This window comes from Penicillium cosmopolitanum (genome assembly GCF_028827165.1).
Source record: "Penicillium cosmopolitanum strain IBT 29677 chromosome Unknown utg000006l:49.0-5199605.0:1.0-5204138.0, whole genome shotgun sequence".
Classification (NCBI taxonomy): domain Eukaryota; kingdom Fungi; phylum Ascomycota; class Eurotiomycetes; order Eurotiales; family Aspergillaceae; genus Penicillium; species Penicillium cosmopolitanum.
In genome coordinates this window covers 4644148-4662773 of record NW_026622676.1, presented here as the reverse complement: position 1 = coordinate 4662773, position 18626 = coordinate 4644148, and the positions used below count along the sequence as shown (strand labels likewise).

General features: G+C 49.5%; 6 protein-coding genes across 6 annotated transcripts; 3 read left to right on the top strand and 3 right to left on the bottom strand.

Moving 5' to 3' along the window:
• Positions 1 to 1002: 1002 nt before the first annotated feature.
• N7509_006277 (uncharacterized protein) lies at positions 1003 to 2994 on the top strand (the record flags this gene model as incomplete). The annotated part of the gene is made up of 3 exons (XM_056630914.1): positions 1003 to 1747; positions 1897 to 1931; positions 1987 to 2994. The coding sequence occupies 3 exons, from the start codon at positions 1003 to 1005 to the stop codon at positions 2992 to 2994; spliced, it is 1788 nt and encodes a 595-aa protein (XP_056490216.1).
• Positions 2995 to 3376: 382 nt separating this feature from the next.
• Positions 3377 to 4290, top strand: N7509_006276 (SDR family oxidoreductase; the record flags this gene model as incomplete). The annotated part of the gene is made up of 3 exons (XM_056630913.1): positions 3377 to 3425; positions 3504 to 3751; positions 3820 to 4290. 3 exons carry the CDS (start codon positions 3377 to 3379, stop codon positions 4288 to 4290), a joined length of 768 nt encoding a protein of 255 aa, XP_056490215.1.
• Positions 4291 to 4722: 432 nt separating this feature from the next.
• On the top strand, positions 4723 to 5846 carry N7509_006275 (isopenicillin N synthase family dioxygenase; the record flags this gene model as incomplete). Its single annotated transcript, XM_056630912.1, has 2 exons — positions 4723 to 5100; positions 5160 to 5846. 2 exons carry the CDS (start codon positions 4723 to 4725, stop codon positions 5844 to 5846), a joined length of 1065 nt encoding a protein of 354 aa, XP_056490214.1.
• A 2125-nt stretch (positions 5847 to 7971) lies between these two features.
• N7509_006274 (DUF1996 domain-containing protein) lies at positions 7972 to 9636 on the bottom strand (the record flags this gene model as incomplete). Its single annotated transcript, XM_056630911.1, has 3 exons — positions 7972 to 9193; positions 9256 to 9412; positions 9465 to 9636. The coding sequence occupies 3 exons, from the start codon at positions 9634 to 9636 to the stop codon at positions 7972 to 7974; spliced, it is 1551 nt and encodes a 516-aa protein (XP_056490213.1).
• A 2110-nt stretch (positions 9637 to 11746) lies between these two features.
• On the bottom strand, positions 11747 to 13774 carry N7509_006273 (uncharacterized protein; the record flags this gene model as incomplete). The annotated part of the gene is made up of 2 exons (XM_056630910.1): positions 11747 to 13314; positions 13399 to 13774. 2 exons carry the CDS (start codon positions 13772 to 13774, stop codon positions 11747 to 11749), a joined length of 1944 nt encoding a protein of 647 aa, XP_056490212.1.
• Positions 13775 to 14321: 547 nt separating this feature from the next.
• Positions 14322 to 16324, bottom strand: N7509_006272 (serine/threonine-protein phosphatase 2B catalytic subunit; the record flags this gene model as incomplete). The annotated part of the gene is made up of 5 exons (XM_056630909.1): positions 14322 to 14385; positions 14446 to 15362; positions 15422 to 15679; positions 15775 to 16106; positions 16207 to 16324. The coding sequence occupies 5 exons, from the start codon at positions 16322 to 16324 to the stop codon at positions 14322 to 14324; spliced, it is 1689 nt and encodes a 562-aa protein (XP_056490211.1).
• Between the last annotated feature and the right edge of the window lie 2302 nt (positions 16325 to 18626).

Below are 18626 nucleotides of genomic sequence, written 5' to 3'. Positions count from 1 at the left end.
AATCCTGGGATACGTGCCGGCCTAGCCTTTAGGTTGTTTGCCGCTTTGCTGCGCTGTGGCTATGACTTCAGGTTCTATCCCTCCCTGGTTAGATTCCCGGTAACCTACCAATACAGGGTGAATAGCTAATGGAAAGCTCATAAAGCTAACCGGATCTTATAATCTGGGGAGAGAAAGGGAAATGAGAGATGAGATGGTACTAGTATGCTCCGTGATGATGCGAAAGGGGGATTCCTTATGCTATGGCTATCTATCAAATGAGAAACGGCCGTGCAAACAACTAATCAAAGCGATGAAAGCCATAAAAGCACAGTAGAGGAAACCGAAGTGGGTATATTGTATATTCAGGCTGAATGCCACCCACCTGTTCACGGGCCGCTTGGCCCCTCCCCCTCATAGACAGATGGGCGTGGTATAACACTCCAGGGCTCAGATCATAGCCAATTTGGGCATAATCTGTGAGCGAAATGCGGAGAACCGGCATCGCTTCATTTCCACCAGTTAAAGTCGGTATTCAGCAGTTTATCAGGACCCATTATACTGCGGGTGCCCACCTAAAATAATTTAAGCGTTTGAACATACCCTGCAGCCACATAACTACGCATTTGGCAATGCTACTCTCCCAAGCATTCGCTCTCTTTCTACTTTGCGGGATCGGTGCCTCGGCCGCTATAGATACCTCTAAGCGACGGGAGATCATTCGCTCTTTCAACCCTCATCGCAATGCCAGCTCTTCGACAACACCCCTGCAAGTTGGCAATGGAAATTTTGCCTTTGGTTCGGATATAACTGGACTTCAAACGTTTTCACCTTTCGCCATTCAAAGTTCGTGGGCATGGCATAATTTTAGCTTGCCGACGGTCACAGGCCAGACCTCACCTTCAGGTATGCTAAGATGCTTTTGTGAATTGAACGGATAGTCTTGGTACTCACTTGTTATTCACAATAATAGATTTCACTGGGGTAGATTGGTGGGCATATGATAGACTCGTGAACTATGACATGCCCAATCCTGCAGAGCCTAATATCTCCAATTGGTTGATTCAAAATCCCCAGAGGTTAAATTTGGCAAAGATCGGTCTTTCCTTTTTTGACGACGGTGTCACAGAAGAGCACCTTTCCCACAAGTCTCAATATCTCGATTTATGGGAAGGGACCATATTGTCAAGGTTCCGCTACAATAAATCTGATGTGTCAGTTCAAGTCTGGTGTCATCCTGACCAAGCTGTTATTGGAATAGAGATCAAATCAGACCTGATATCTTCTGGGGAACTGGGGGTCTTCTTAGACTTTCCTTATTCTGATACTAACAAGTTCGATGCTCCTTACGTCGGTGTGTGGAACGATACCTCAAATCACGAGGTGACCATAGACACTGCTCAGAATACTGCCTCATTCAAGCATACAATCGACAGAAATGTTAATCGGGTGAAGACCACCTGGAACACAGCAGGATCTTTCTCAGCGCCATTGAAGGGATCGAACAAGTTTGTTCTTCGGCCTAGCGGGACCAATACTCTGCACTTCGTTGCGGATTTCTCACTTACTGACAATACACGCAAAACTCTGCCGAAATATCAGACTATTGTTGCTGCATCAAAGAAATGGTGGGCAGATTATTGGATATCCGGCGCATTTATAGATCTCTCCGAGACACAAAAGGCGAGTGCTAGAGAGCTACAGAGACGGATCATTCTTTCACAGTATCTGGTGGCTGTCAACGAGGCGTCATATCATCCCCCGCAGGGTAAGTTGAGCTTTGACAAGAGTGTCCCCTTTTTGCCAGTTTGACTTATGATGATCTGGTGGGATTTACTGACTTGGGATACAGAATCCGGTAAAGGATACACCTGCTCAACCTATTGCTAATTTTGAGCTTGACTAACCTTTCGATAGGACTCGTCAACAATGGATGGTATGGAAAATTCCATGTAAGACACGTCGAATTGTCTCTCTGAGATAAACCTATTTAACTAACCCCTTCAGCTTGAGATGTTTCTCTGGCACTCCTTGCAGTTCGCACGATGGGGCCACCTAGATTTGCTTTCACGAAGTGCCCCTAGCACCTATCAGCAATTCCTTCAATCTAGCATTGACCGAGCTTCCGCACAGGGATATGAGGGTGCACGGTGGGGGAAAATGACAGATGATACGGGTCGCAGTGCCCCTGGCGAAATAAATGCTCTCCTTATTTGGCAGCAACCGCATGTAATGCATTTTGCGGAATACTTCTACAGGGAATCACCTCATAGGAAAACACTCGAAGATTGGGATGAAGTCATTACCGCTTCTGCAGACTTTATGGCATCCTACGCTTGGTGGAACGAGACGACGAAGGTATACGATTTGGGACCTCCCATGTATCCTGTCAGTGAAAATACGAACCCCAACGCGACGCTCAATCCGGCATTCGAACTAGCATACTGGCGGTTTGGTCTAGAGATTGCCTGTAAGTGGAAAGAGCGTCAAGGTCTCTCGGCTCCCAAAGGATGGTCTACAGTGAGGGATAACCTGGCGCCGCTACCTATTATTGATGGTGCATATGCCGTCTACGAAGGAATCCCTGATATGTGGAAAAATGGAAGCACAACATTGCAGGATCACCCCGCCATGGCCGGTATCTATGGCCTTCTTCCACCTCCCTCGGATGACGCTTTGTTTAACTTGACGATCATGCAACATACTGCCGAACTCATCAAGGATAAGTGGGATCTAGATGACTCCTATGGTTGGGACTTTAGTATGCTGGCAATGAATAGTCTACGTTTGGGTGACGTGGATCAAGCCATAGCATATCTCTTGGATCCTCTATTCGCCTTTGACGACGCAGGATATCCCGAAGGAGGAAGTCGAGTCCCAACTCCATACATGCCCAATGCTGGGGGCTTGTTGCTCGCTGCTGCCATGATGGCCGGTGGTTGGGATGGAGACGAGGGTCCACACTTCCCTTCGGACTGGACTGTAAAAGTTGAGGGCTTTACACCTAGCGTATGAAAGAGTTTATGGGAAGCATAGAACTCCTGTCTTTTCTTTATATGAGTTCTGAGATGTAGTACCTGCAGGCTTCCAATAAATCCTTCTTCGACATTGAAGATTGGAGAAGGGACTAGTTGATTCTTTCTCTCCTATTTATGTCCCTGCATTGAATTCTTCTCAAGTAACTCCAAACTTTATTGAGGCATAAAGGCTTTATCGGACGAGTTCCTGAAGGGCGTGGCTGCAGCTGCGGGGAAACCACGGAATTCATGCCGATCGCTGACTTCCCCTCCTCGCAGCTCGGAGACCCTTAAAGCTACGAGTACCGAGCTGTTCTTGAATTCCGGTTTCAATTCAATTTAATTCAATTGTTTGTTTCTTCTCACTGCTCACCATTAATATGTCTTCTCAGGGTTCTAGATTGCAGGGCAAAGTCGCCATTGTCACCGGTAAGCCCAAACTGGTGTCCCATCGAATCTTTCTCCTATAACATCCAGCATGCTTACATGTTCATTTCTACTTATTAGGAGGAGGATCCGGTTTCGGTGCTGCGATTGCCCGTCGATTTGGCGAAGAGGGGGCCAAAGTCATTGTCGCCGATATCAACACAGAGGGAGGCGAGAAGGTGGCTGCCCAAAACCCCGCCAATTTGGTGTTCCAACGCGTGGATGTTACACAAGCAGAGGAGTGGAAACAAGTGACAGATTTGGCCTTCTCTAAGTTTGGCAAGCTGGACATCCTGGTCAACAATGCCGGAACTACCTATCGCAACAAGGTTGGAAACCCCCACTTCATTGACCCGCTCGAAAGGATTGACGATGGAGAAAGCTAACCCTGGCACAGCCCACCGCCGAGGTCACCGAAGATGAGTGGGAGCGTGTGTTCAAAGTCAATGTCAAGAGTATCTACTTGGCTAGCACGGTAGTTATCCCACGTCTTATCGAGCAGGGCAGTGGTGGCTCGATCATCAACATCTCCTCCACCGGTGCAGCTCGCCCACGCCCTGGTCTGGTCTGGTACAATGCCTCCAAGGGCGCGGTTACAAATGCCACCAAAGGCCTAGCTGCAGAGTACGGTCCTCACAACATCCGCGTGAACAGTGTGGCTCCTTTGCTTTCTGGTACCGGCCTGTTTTCCATGTTCACCGGGATGGAAGATACACCCGAAAACCGCGCCAAGTTCCTCGGCAATGTGCCTCTGGGTCGCTTGACCGAAGCTGACGATATTGCCAACATGTGTCTCTACCTTGCCAGCGACGAGGGTAGCTTCATCAATGGTACAGAGATGGTGGTTGACGGCGGAAAATGCGTTTGAGTTTAATGTCTCCTAGAAGCATCACGTACATTAGCGCTCATGCAGAATCAAGATGCATTTGTAACACTCTTGCAGTCATTGTTACTTGATCTGATTCTTTATGCAGCTGGTATTGCTGTGTGAAATCTAAAACAACAATATACAGATCGTTCTATAGATTTTCTCTTAGATTGAGGTTATTTCTAGCTCTTCACCTTGTAGACAGCTTATTATCTTCGGTATTGCTTTTACTGTCCAATTTCTAATACTACTACTAGCATGGGAATACCTGTCACTTTCCCTACTGAAAAGTGCCCCGCACTAGTTAGCTGGCAGGTGCCAGTGTGGGGTTGGCCCAACGTGCCAAATTACGCCATTCAACCTGGAACGTTGCAACATGACCTTTAAATCCTGGGAATATACTGCAAGGCGACCAGCTCACCTCAGCAAACAATGTCCTCCGACTTCCAATCCATTCCAATCATTGATCTCTCCCTCGCCAACTCACCCGCGACCCGTCCGGGACTCCTGCAGCAGCTCCACCAGGCTCTCATCCAAGTGGGGTTCTTGTACGTCTCGAATCACGAGGTTCCACAAAATGTCGTATCCGACCTGAAAGGAGTCCTTCCTCAGCTTTTCAATCTAGACCTGGAGCACAAAGAGGAGGTGGCTTTGCATAACTCCCCTCATTTCTTGGGCTACAGTCAAATCGGCTCAGAAACAACCGCCGGGGTACAAGATCAGCGCGAGCAGTTTGAATTTGCAACGGAGCTCCCAAATACCTGGTCTGAGGGGAAGCCACGGTATGAATTATTGAAAGGGCCTAATCAGGTATGCATGGCCGTTAGGTGTGGACTTGAACAATAATTTGATTTTTGACAACGATGTAGTGGCCACGGGGTGAGCCGGATATCCGACTGAAAGTTGAGAACTACATCCAAGAACTCACAAAGCTGAGCGAGAGATTCTTAATTTTGGTCGCCGAGGCTCTCGGTATACCAGATGAACTGCTATTCTCATTCTTATCCGATCAACATCGTCTCAAGCTTGTGCACTACCCATCCTCTGATCCTTCTACCGCCTCCACCGGCCAAGGTGTCGGTCCTCACAAAGATTCATCCGGCTGGTGGACATTTCTGCTACAGGCATCCCCTCCAAATGTCCAAGGCTTGCAGGCTCTTAACAAAAATGGCGACTGGATCGACATTCCAGTAATCCAAGACACCTTCGTTGTAAATATTGGGCAAGCTTTTGAAGTGGTTACTCATGGCGTTTGCAAAGCGACAACTCATAGAGTTCTCTCTGGGTCACTTGAGAGGTTCAGTGTACCTTTTTTCCAGGGTGTTCGAGGGAGTCTCACGAAATCAGAAGCCTTGACCACATTAAGGAGCTACCTTCCTACCGAAATGTCATCCGTGGAAACAGATATTGGAGCAAACATCGACTCGGCTTTCTTGCGAGGCAAATACGATACATGGGGTGAGTCTCAGCTAAGAACTAAAATCCGCAGCCACCGCGATGTGGGACGGAGATTTTATAGCGACGTGTTTGAGAAGTATACCGAAGATGATAGCTGAGGAGAAAGGTATGATTTATTAAACATTAAGAGTCGCTAGATGCAGCAAATCCAACTCCAACAATTTTTACGAGCAAAGATCTGCGCTTAAAGCTAGACCTGAAAGCGCCGCCACTACTCACACCCAATTGCCCCCTCAAAGTCATCGTCGTACACAGGAGTTTGCATAGAATCCGAACATTCACAATAATCGGTCTTGTATTGGGTATCTGCGCAAGCTCCAGCTGCGGCCGTAGCACAGTACTGATTGGTACGGACAGATGTTGTCATTCCAGCAGGACAGGATCGATGAGGCATGCAGAAAGTCACGTAATTGGAGCGACCTTCAGGCATGGCCATGCTATACCATTGATCTGTAGGGCAGGCGCAAGAGACGACTGAGCGGACATTTATTTGAAATTAGCTTTGCTTTATTCAATAGCAGATGAAACAGCGTCCGCGAAGCAAAATGACTGCTCTATACTCCCTTGTTAGAAATAATAGAAAGATTAGCAATCTTACCACTTATTGCTGTCCAATCTCCACCCGCCAGTGTCCCTTCATACAATGTAGAGGTTGAAAACGGATATGCACCATTATGGCACTCTGTTGTGATCCAGTCTGCATCGATGGGCCAACAGGTCGATTCCTCCAGACAGTGACCAGGGTGTCAGACAGAGGGGAAGTAGCCAGGACCGCATAATATTGGAGGACGTGGTTTGAAGCAATAAGCCACAGGGGTTCCCATTGTGCAGTCTGTTGTGTGTATAACTGTCGAGCCATCCGAGCAGTGGAGATTAGGGGCTTCAGTCACCATTGGCGCTGCAGGGGCTGTTGTCGCTGGCACCAATGGCAAAGGCGACTCACCCCTGATGGTTTCGCGAGGAAAAGCATTCGTAGTTAAAGATAAAGTGGCCCATGAGAGAATATAGAGAGTCAGCTTGCACATTATGAAGTCTGAGGACAAAGCCAATTGAGATATTATGGAGTGTATCACTATAGGAATAACCGGACCACAATTACTGGTGAGATTTTATGGCCTTTTATGTCCACCGTGCGCTTAATTATATTATAAAAGAGTTTCAGACAGCTAAAAAAGCGACTGCTGCATCACCGAACTATCAAATTTTCTGTTTGTAGTAAGCATCGACCCATCGAGATAGAGCCACAAAGCTACCCCAAAAGCCCTCCCATAGCACCGCGTGTAGGTCTATGGATGTAACCAATTTTTCTAAAGGGGTAAAATGATACCTGCACCAACCTGCAATAAAAGTAGCATTATGTGGCGTAAATGGCAGGATCACATCATGATGTCTCGGACGCAAACGAATATTTTCTAGCAGGCTCACTACTGCTTCGATAACCCTTGCTAATATGGCCTTATATGAGTGCATAATTGGTTCGGATACATTTATTGAAATTGAATAGGCACCAAGTTCGTTGTTAGCCATGCAGCTCCTCGTGCAACCTACCCGAAGGCTCTGCCAGGGTATAGGTCTTAGCGAAACTATGAAACCAGGAGATTTATGCATAGGCAGGAGCTTCCAATTAAATTAATTGACTTATATGAGATGGGGGCCCTTGTAATCAGCTCATTTCACTGCATGCTAAGTCGAAATTCCGTGTATCGTCCAACCTGCGTCGAGGTGACACGATAAGTATACAGAGCACGATACTCGCATCTGAGACAAACTCAGAGGTTCCGCGACCTCAAATAGCTAGTCTGCTTCTAATTGAAAGAGATCGACTATTTTTGGGGTTGCGATATTGGCCTCTCAAACCTATCCACTGTTTCACTTCATTCAACTTCACTATGCGGGTGAGAGCGTTGGATAATACATGAGGTAGGGATGGGCAAAAAAGCTCAATGGCACATAAATATACGTGTATTGACAGTGTCAGGTAATGACAAGAATGTCTTTGTTTATGGCCAGGACAATTTCAAACTTTGAACAGAAAGAGTACTGTGGTCACCACAGATTGACAGAAGAGAAACATGTACATGAATAAAAATAACCCTGATCAGTTTCGTATCAATCAAGATCTAGAACGACCCCGATGAAACTGTAGCTGTATCTGGGCCCAAAAATATAGCAACAGATGTCACGCTCAACGTTAACTGTTCCTTCAGATTTTATATTCATTCTTTAGAATCCATGCTTTCTGTGCAGGCGACCATGATGGTGCAGGTGTCGTCGTGCGTGACCAGAGATCTCTCGCTCTTCAAGTTGCTGCTCTTCTGGAACAGTGTCTCTCTCGACATACGAGACAACAGTAGATGTCTCAGTAAGGGTTGTCATCGCAGTAGAAACAGTGGTTGGGGTTCCAGTGATTGTAGTGTAGGGCACACCCTCCTTGTCAATTAGGACCTCGATCTTGCGCTCAAGGTAGACAATCTCCTCGGTGATTGGCTCAGTGGAGATGGAAGTAGTTGGGGTGGGTGTTGGTGTCGACGTGGAGGTTGAAGTCGACGTTGTTGTGGCCGCTTCGGCAGTAGCCATGGCGGCCGCATTGCCGAGCATGTTACCGGAATCCACCGAGACGCCGAGAGAAAGAGAAAGAGACGGGATACTCAATGAAGGGATAGCTGGAATTGCGGTAGTCGTTGTTTCGGACGACCCCATACCCATCGTGGCGTATGCCGGCCCCCATTGAATGGCCATATCGCCGGGAAGTCCACTGGCGCAGACCTCGGTCTTTTCGCTCCTGAGCGCCGCAGGCATATCGAAATAGCACTTTTGTTGCGTGGTCTGAGTTTGGATGTCAAAGACAGCGCACTCGTCGACGTTGCCATCTTCGTTTTTGCAAGTATCAATCGCGTCTTGCAACACGCCCGATTCCCAGCCATTCATAAAATCACCGTGGTAGCCGTAGCCAGTGGGATCGGCATTGGCAAGGGCGAAGTATCCATCCACACCCTTGAAGGCATAAGTATTCCAAATAGTCTCATACATGAGTCCGACAAGGCGCTTCTCGTATCCCGTGGGGCAATCACCTTCCATGACGAGAGAAGGATACGCGACGTGAGATTTGTGGTCGTCCGAGTCCACGTCCTTGCCATTCCAGCACTGGGGGAACATCAGTTCCAAACGAATACCATCGGTACAGTGTTCATCGAGGTAGGTTTTGTTCGGCATGTAATGGCGATCCAGGGTTCCTTCGGCCGTAGTGGCGTAATTGAGGCAGTTAAATCCAAGGGCTTTCTGTTCAAGAGCCTTCTGGGAAATCTGGGCACCGGCCCAGTTGGACTTTGGAGGATCGGGGACAGGCCAGGTGAAGTTACGCTGGAAAGGGTCTCCTGCAAGCATGCGGAATCCCTCCGGGAAAGCGTGGATCTTGTCGCCGGGGGCCTTGTCGTTGAAGTAGTAGCTGGATATTGCGCCATGTTAGTTTTCAACCCACGAGTTGGGCAGGATATGTCAAGAACATACGCAAGCATTCCTCCAACCTGATCGACCATTTCAGCACTACCATCCGTATGCATGAAATACAGAGCAGGGGTCCAGTAGGCGGACTTGTCCTGCTCAACGCCACAGGAGGTGCAATCGGATTTGAGAAGAGTCTCATAATTGGCCGACATGCCAAAGTCTTGATAATGAATCAGCATGATAAATTGAGAGACTTGTTGCAGCCAACTTACTTCCACCTCCATGGACAACGTGAACATGGGACGAGACTTCGCCAGGGTCAACAATGGGATCTAGCCGAGCGACTCCTGTTCGCCCACGGCAGGGAAGACGCCAGAAAGCATCGGCGGCGGGAAAAGCAGCCAAAGAGGCCAGTAGAACGGCCATGCGACGAAGGTCCTGCATTTCGCGATGGTGGGTTGAGCCGCGTCGACGGGCTCGAAAATGGATTTTTGAGAAAAGGAGTGGCGCCTTTCGTGAAGAATGGCAAAATAATAACTCGCCAGGAGTACCGAGTCAATCGGTTAGACGCGAGGAAGCGCGTTACAAACGGCAAGAATTGAGGTGTATACGAAGTCGGAGAAGTTGTCGCTGAATATCATGTATCATGTTAGTCGAGGGCAGAGGAAAGCCGTGTGTGGTGTTGGATAAAATGACAAGCCCTCTGCCAACAGCCCGCGACGTCGCAGAATGGGATTCCGCGCGTTTTATCGTGCGTCATTAAAATGATCCCATTCGAGAAAACGGAGGATTGATAGGGATGCTCCCTTAGGGGGAGGCAAGAATGATCCCTTGCTTCGGATAGCCACCCTTGAGGAAGATGCCCCATAAAAAACAATAGAATCATGAAATAGAGTATGAAAGGATGCAGCTTACCGTTCAATTTCTAAACGCGTTCTCTGTGACGTAAACAAACAAACACAATCGACCGTCGAGGTTCCAAATCGGAGGTTGTTTCCTATACATCAGGCCCGGTTAGATGCACTGTTCTCTCCCAACCTTACAGCCTTTCCGGAAGAAATTAAACAGATTAGACCCACCTTGACTGAAGTTGATGAATAAGACACTGCCTTTTTCAAGGGAGGTGTAGTAGAGTCGAATAAGTTGAAAAAAAAGAGGGTTGAAAAGGCCGTAGGGGTCAACGAGCGACAAAAGCACCCTGAGATAGGGCTAAAAAGGGAACGTAGGAGCCAGGACAGCGAAAGCGAAAGCACAAGAAAGCAAAGGGTAAAGAAAACTGCCCATGTACTGGCAGATCAAGGGTATCAAGTACTTCAGACCTTGACAAGGCACTAAGCGACTCCGCCAGCCCCTTGGTCGGTCGCTTTGCCTTGGGGGAGATTAGATGACTCGGCCAATCCCTTCAGGACCCAGATATTAGGCCCCTCTGCCCCTCCGCAAGGCCTTAGCACTCCATCTCATACTTGTGGCGATTGGATTCATTCGGAATTAGAATCAAAATGAGTAGCCCACCCCGGCGACGATCCACTGGAGCGACTGCGATGGGTGGACAGATGGGCACAGTGCAGGGCGGAAAAAGGGGGGGCTCTTTGGACAATTCTCAGGGGACTAACTCCATAGTTAGAAGTCTGTAACTTCCAGCATTGCCCACCGTTTGCTATTCTTCGAGTCAGAACGTTAGAAACGAACTTGTTCCTGACCAGTGGCCTCCACCAACCTGACCTCCACCGTCTCGGGTTGCCCCACGCTGCCCCGTTGGATTGGCCGCGTAGGCGCATCATGAAACGACTCGTGATATTAACGGGGTCTTGGGGGTTTGCTCTGCTCGAATTTGGGGCCGAGTCGGTAATGAGATGCTCGATAGACTTAATATGCTAGTGTTAGCAAAATATTTAATTACCTGGGCACCTGGGCTTGTCATTTGTTGGTTCTGTCAATTGACACTGGCATTCTGTAGATCGAAGTATATATCCCGACATCCGCCCGAGCGAGTCAGGTGGAGCCCTGGAATCAAACTTGAAGATGATCGTATCGGTATCGGGGCTGAAAGTTCAAGTTGCCACCGATCATACACCTCTCACAGTGGGAATTGGAGGATCTCACACGGCCATGGTTTGAGATTACGGGATCAAATCTGACTGATGGGGGGCCGCACCTGGGCACCATCGGGGCTTGCGGGGGCGGTTGGTGGATTCCGACTCGAACTTGAACAGTGATAAGGACCATCCTCAATAATATTGAAACAATAGTCGGTGGAGTGCAAAGCTTGTCAGTCGGCATATTTCTCATAATGGCCTTGAATAGAGTGAGAATAAGAACTGGTGGATGGGCTAAAAGTATATAAACCACATCGACGACTACTGAATAGTAGTAGTAGTAGTAGTAGTAGTAGTAGTAGTAGTAGTAGTAGGGTAGTTGACATGATATCCCTTCGCGAGCTTGTCTTGTCGGGCATTCACTTGGTGATACATAACAGAGTAGATTGTACATCCAGTCGACATCTATTCTAAAATCATAGTACATATACAGTGCACAGGGCTAAATGGCACATCTATCAAGCCTTGACGTCTTCCAGAGCCTCGCGGGCACGAGTAATGGCGTCTCTTGTGCGGTTGTCAGTCACATCTTCAGTCTGCTTGCCACCCTCGCGGACAATCTTCCGCAAGGAGGCCTCTGTATCGAGAAGAGAGTTCCGGCCTTCCTCACGAACCTCGTCTTCCCAGAAACCACGAGCCACATCCCACTTCTTTTGTTGACGCCGTAAAGAATAGATCAAACCCACTGCACCTAGTGTGCATGTCTCGTACACCGAGGCGGTGGGAATAGAGACGTATGTGAGGGCAGAGAGGGCAGATGTGAGGGTGGTAGTGGAGACGCTGAAGAGCACTAGGCTCTGGGCAAGTGCTTGGAGAGAGGGGACCGTGGTGTTGAGTAGTTTCGCACGGGTATCAGTGATCTGGGTTGGCCAAGGGGGTGGAGTGGACTTGGCAGGGGCAGTGCCGTCCGAGGTAGATTCGGGAGACGGAGAAGATTCGTCCAACAGACCAGCCTGCTGGTATTTGCCGGACGTCCAAATCACATCCCGCTCCGCGCGGCGAAGGAATCTCTTCTCCAAGATCTCGGATGTGATCATACCTACGTCGTCAACGCGCCAGAATAGCTTCCACCAAGCCAGGCCACGCCATCGTGGGCTAGCGAAGCCCGCTTCCAGAGAGCTGCGGAGTTCTGAGTGGGCTTTCTCTGCCCAGTTTGTAACACCATCTTCGAGCTCGGAGCGCACCTCCTCTGGGGCGACACCAATAGTCTGGTCATAGACCGCCTTGGCAGTTTGAGTATTGTACCCCTCGTCGGCTGAGTCGAGGAGAGACTCAATGAGCGGAACCAATGCTGGATTCAACGCATCATGCCTGGAACTCTGGGCAGAAGCTGACAACCAATCAATAACAGGCTGCACACCACTGCCGGTCCACCCCCGTTCATACTCCGTGGCATTCTTCACGGTCTCGCGAATCTTATCCAAGGCCGCCGAGGCCTGTGCAATATTCACAAAAGAGAGTCGGCTGCCACTGCGATTCTGTTCTGATACCGAGAGCTCAATCGTTCCTCGAATTGATTCCACCTCGTTCTTGAGGTTTGAGCGGCCCATGAGCGTGCTGAACGCCAGGAGTCCATCAACTCCCTCTGCGCACACAATGCTCCGATGAACGGGATAACGCACAACATTCTGTCTGCCCGAGTGGGATGTTTGAATCGTGACATTTGGAACAAGGAAGGTGTCCGCGGAAAGGGTGGTGCCGGAGGAACCCGAGTCAGAGCCAAGAGAACTGACAAGGATTTCCATATTGCCCTTCTTTAGTAGAGGTGATCGAACCGTGATCGTTGGCAGGAGGTCATTGGGGGTGGTCTCAGAGATTTCGCCGTATCTGTAGGTCGCATCAAGCATTAGTTTGTATTGTTTATATAAAGCGACGATTTCGAGGTCATACCGAATCAGCAAACCTCGCGTAGGATCGGATTCGTATCCTTCTAGCACATTTTCCCAGTCCTCCCGTGGTCCCAGTGGATCGGCTAGCAGAAGGCGAACTAGCTTGCGCGCGGAGTCGGCATTGTCAAGCCCGAGTACTAGATATGATAAGGGATCAGTTACCCACTTCAAGAGAAGACATTGCACGGCCTATATGGATTATCGATGACCGAGGGACTCACCGGCAATTCTGATCAATGGTGCCTCCGACTCCAATCCTCGCAAGGCAAGCTGCAATCGACTGATGCTGACCTGCTCGATCGCCGCATCCTTGACTCCACCAAGGGCATCGTACAGCTCCTTGAACCGGGGCGGAACGGTCTTGCCGGGATTGATAGCAGGCGATGTAGTGAATAGGCGCGGATTTGTCACCGATGAGGACTCCAGCTGGCGACGGCCCCGACGCGCTCGGTCGAATTTGTCACCGTTGGTGTTTATACGGGTATGCGTTGCCAGCGTTCGTCGGCAGGGTGTGCATGAAGGGCAATAGTAGGCACCACCAGGGTCCAAAGGACGCGACAGGCTCCTTGGGAGCGCACTGCGCAGTCTGGACGGCATTGGGGGTTGTGGGCGCGTCCTCGAGATTGGTCTATGATGGAGGAAGAGCGGTTTGCGAGAGTTGAGGGCGGTGGGGCTTGGCATCGCTCCACTGCGGACTGATGGACTATGGACTATGGACTATGGACTAAGGCAGCACACATATATTGAAAAGGATACGGTGTAAATTATTCATAGTTGAGTCGGAAACGATCGAAATTGATTGTGTAGATTAGGCCATCATTACATGATATTCTTTTTCGCCTGTAACCCAAATCTCCAAGTCATACCCAGCTATAAGAGTGTCACGGTAGATCTACAAGGCCCCAAGAACCAACGTTCGAGGGGAATGCGCATAGATGGATATGTGAACTAATCCCGGAGGACTGCCCGTGTAGAACCCGCCGACAAAAAGTCAGACAAAGTGATGGGATCAAGCAGATAGATAGAATATCGTATCGTATCGTATCGATCATGATGTGGCAGAAAGGCGTGTGCGCTGGAGGGCAAGAAGAGGAAATGCATGGATCGTCGTAATATCGGCTCACTCAAGCCCATGAAGGATGTCCTAGGCATCCTGAGAATCCCGTTGGCTATCGCGTTGGCGACGACTGCGACCAGCGCCCGCAGACCTATCATTTGCGTTAGTTGGTGTTTCTTTTCCTTGATCGTTCCTGTGTGCGGCTACTTACATGCTAATACGTCGTGCAACCGTCGCGAGTCCAGCATCGTTAGCAGCTTCGTCCTCAGCGCGCTTCATAGCCGCCTTGCGATCCGCTTCGCTCTTCTGGTACACCTCTTCCTGGCTAGGAGGCAGTCGCTCGTTTTGCAAATCGACCTTGCGAGCATCTTCGAAGTTGTGGATGGCTTGTTTGATACCCTCCGCACCGAGCATGAGAGTTCCCGGAGGAAGACGACCGCCAGCCGCCGTCTTCAATTCGGTGACACTCTCGGACTGCTCACGCAGAACCTGGAAAACACGGGAAAGACGGCCAATGGCAAGAATCTTGTTCTTGATGGCACGTCGCTTCATTTCGCTAGAATCGGAGGTATCCATAGGCAGTGGCGGGGATGCTGGGCCACTGAGGGCAGTGGCGGAACTTGGGGTTTCTTCCTCTTCGAGCTCTTCCTTGGAGCAGGTGTTGAGGATAGCGATAAGCATATCGGTGATCTTCTCACCAACGAAAGGCAGAGACCAGGTGAAGACGTCCATGAAGTTCGGCAGCCAGTAAGGGTGCGGTGTGCAGTTGAATTGGCGGATGTTCATCACGTTATTTTCATACTTCAGCACAGCGGCCTTGTTATTGTAGACATCCAGGTAGTTGGGAGCGCTAAAAATCGTCATGACACTGGGGAAACCGGTCGTCCGGGTCTTTCTGTACATGCGGTACCCGGCGTCTTGGGCTTCGTGTGCTCGAATGATGGAGAGAAGGTTGTTCTTTTCCAAGAATGCGCAAGCGGCCGGATAAGAAAAGAAGTAGGAGCAGCCGCGAACGCTGTTGTGGATAAAGAAATCGCCAGTCTTTTCTTGGCCAAATTCTTCGAGAGGATCGGCCCAAAGGATATCGCACATAAGACCATGGGTAGGGGGTTCCCGGAAACGATCAATCTGTCCTTCTGGTTAGTGACCGGAGACGGCGTTTGGGTCTGGTCGGACAAAATACATACAGCCTTGATATCCTCGAGGGTATGCAGCTCCGGGCTGAGACCACCGTGAATACAGAGGAATTGCTTGTTCATGACCGCCGCCAGCGGCAGACAACAGAAGGAATCAATGCAAGCGTCGTAGATCCGTTCGCTATATTTATGCTTGCACTCCAACTTAAAGGTGAAATAGTCTGTCAGGTGGCGACATTCGTGGTTACCCCGCAAAAGCCAGAGCGAATCGGGATACCAGATCTTCAACGCCCAGAGGTATAGAACACACTACAGGAAAGAAAGTGGTGAGCATCTCTCGCGCGCGCACCTATGGGGATTGACCCGAAACAGGGAAAGGTTCCCGGGGGGGGGGAGTTGCATACCTCGATACTGAAGTAACCACGGTCAACGTAGTCGCCCAGGAACAGGTATCTGGTCTCCGAAGGGTCTCCGCCGACCTCGAAGAGCTTCATCAAATCGTAGTACTGTCCATGGACGTCACCACAGACGGTGATGGGAGCATCCATTTCCAACAGATTGGGCTCCGACCTGAGGATATCGGAACCAGCTTTGATGATCCATAGGGCCTGTTCCTCGGTGAGACGACCTTCGCGATAGAAATGCTGCTTGAGGTACTGGAGATTGGGCTTCGAAGGGTCTTCGGGAGACCAAAACATGTCATCGGGAGGGGTGCTTAGAGCTGGCGCTTGGACCTCTATCATTCTCAGACACAGAGGAAGTTAGCTATATCCGATCGCAACGGGTGGGCGGGGAAGAGGGGCGATCGCTAGGAGGCATTCCGGAGATTAAGTTACCTTTGACAACTCTCTCCAGTGTTGACACCTGTGAGCCATCTTCCATCTGATGCAGGGAAAAGTCGATCTCGGGGACGGGCTGCTTGTCCCTCACCGCGCGCGCGAGATTGTTTTCCATCTTGAATATTTAATTCCGACGAGGATTAAATAGGTTGAAGACCGGGAAGAGGAGAGCAAGGGGGAGTGTGGAGGAGGGGGGTGGAGGGGACAAGACCGCGCGGAGGCGGGGGGAGGCGAAGCGGGTTCAAGCGCGGGACAAAGGATCCCAGATAAGTCTCAAAGTGATGGAGATGAATGAAATCACCGAAAATTTGAGGTGAGATCGAGGGAAGACGGTGGGTTGTTGTCGCGTGGGGGGGAGCTGAAGAAGGGAAAAAGAGAAACAAGCCCATCCCATTAGAAATTAAGCGGGCCTCTCCTGCTTAGCCGCCCCAAAGGTGGAACTTCTCCTTCTCCTCCCTCAGAGTACTCGTCCTCTTTCACGATACACCATGGGATTCCGGAACCCCAGTGGGTGATTAGTATGATCCGAAATTGATCTTTGCCTTTCCCTCAATCTACCTGCCGGTTATATCTGATCACAAACACGCATGTGCACGGTTGGGCACCGCATCAGCCTCACCTTCCATGGCTGCCTCAGGCCAGTTAAGGGTCTTGAACCACTCGATCATTATTGATTTGCAATACGCAAATGCGGGATTGAATTTCAAATGGAAAACGGCGAATTTCAATCACCAAAAAAAAGGGCAATGGCCTCCACGCTGCCACTTTCTCGTCCATCCCGCCACTTTCGGTCGCGACACTTGCCAATGTTCAACACTGCACTTGGCGAGGCCCTGGCAGACTAAACCCAATCGGTGTTAGGATAGGCACTGTCAATGCGGATTAAAAGATCGGCTCGGTGATTTGCAGCGGTGAACAGACAAAAGTACACCATGCATGGCCCATCATTCCCAACACGAAGAGCGCTAAGTTCTAGCTTATAGCATCGGTATATGTATAGATCCGTACCGCACAGAACACCAGTGGGTCTACCTACCCTTGTGTTTACTAGTAGTACACTGCCGTGATCCCTACATACCAACGACAGTCCCACTACTCTACTCAACTCAACCCGTTGGTCACAACTAGCTTGACTCGATCAACTCTGTTTTCGAACATGTAGGACAAACTCATTGCGGTTCTAACCGGGAGTACAACAGCTGGGATGTGACCTGCCATTGAGATCGCAACGGCTAGATGTTGACTTTTAAAGGCCGATCCATTGCAGTGCCTCAAAGGGCTAGATTGCAGCAGGGGCATAAATGCCTCCAGTGTTACAATGACACCATTGCGACCAAATCAAAACTCGAGGGTTGCATTCTATATGTAGGACGCTGGGATCCAGGCAACACCCAAGCTCTTGGGCTTCGCATTCAAGTGAAGCTTAATTGACCCAGGGCCAAGTGACATTAAACTAGTCCGGGCAAGGGCGGCGAGTCTGTTATATACCGGAATATTGGTGACTTGTGATTTAGACGGTGTTCGCGTTCAGGAAATCCGATAGCAGTTCTTTAATTTATCGACAATTCAAGAAGAAAAAAGAAATAATTCGGCTGAATCACTATACGGCAGCTTCATTGGGTTGCGGCATGGATGCCGCCGATGCTCTTCATGAGAACGACTGCGTTCACGCAACCATGTGTCTACCAAGCTGAAAAATGTGGATTCACTATGATCTCAGTCTACGGTATACCCTCGCTTAACAGACCTGTCCTAGCCCGACAGATAATAACTCTGGCTAGGCTAAAACTCTCAGAGTTGGTGGCTGCCGTAAACGAAACACCGTCGATCCCACCCCTACAAGCAGACCAAATCCCACAAGTGATATTCCATTGCCAGGATATCCTCGGGAATATTACCGGCAACTCTTACTGCATAAATGGATGTCTGTCAGCCCTCACGCTCACCATGGATGATCAATGCGCGGTAGGAGGTAATGGTACATGCCCGCCCGGGAATGGTACAATCACCATCACATCCACATCGACAACTACAACGACAACGACAACAACAACAGTCAGTGGATCTGGTGGATCAGTGTCGTGTGTTCGACAATGCCAGACGTGGTGCTTTGGTAATAACTCCAACTTTATCGATCCCACACAAGCTCCCTTAGCCATGCCAACTTTATTTTGAGCCGGAATTAACTCTGATCCCACTGTGATTTCGTCGACTTCGTTTTTGATTGCTACTGAAATTAGCTCGGCAGTTTGTTCAATTTATTTTGATTGTGGACCTTCTTATGCTTGTATTTCTGAAGAATAGAATTTTTAAAGAAAAATCGAAGGCATATCACCATTATGCCGGATTGTATCTCGGAATCACCCCACTACGCCACTGGGTGGGCATAGATAGACAATGCCTAAGGTCAAGGCCAC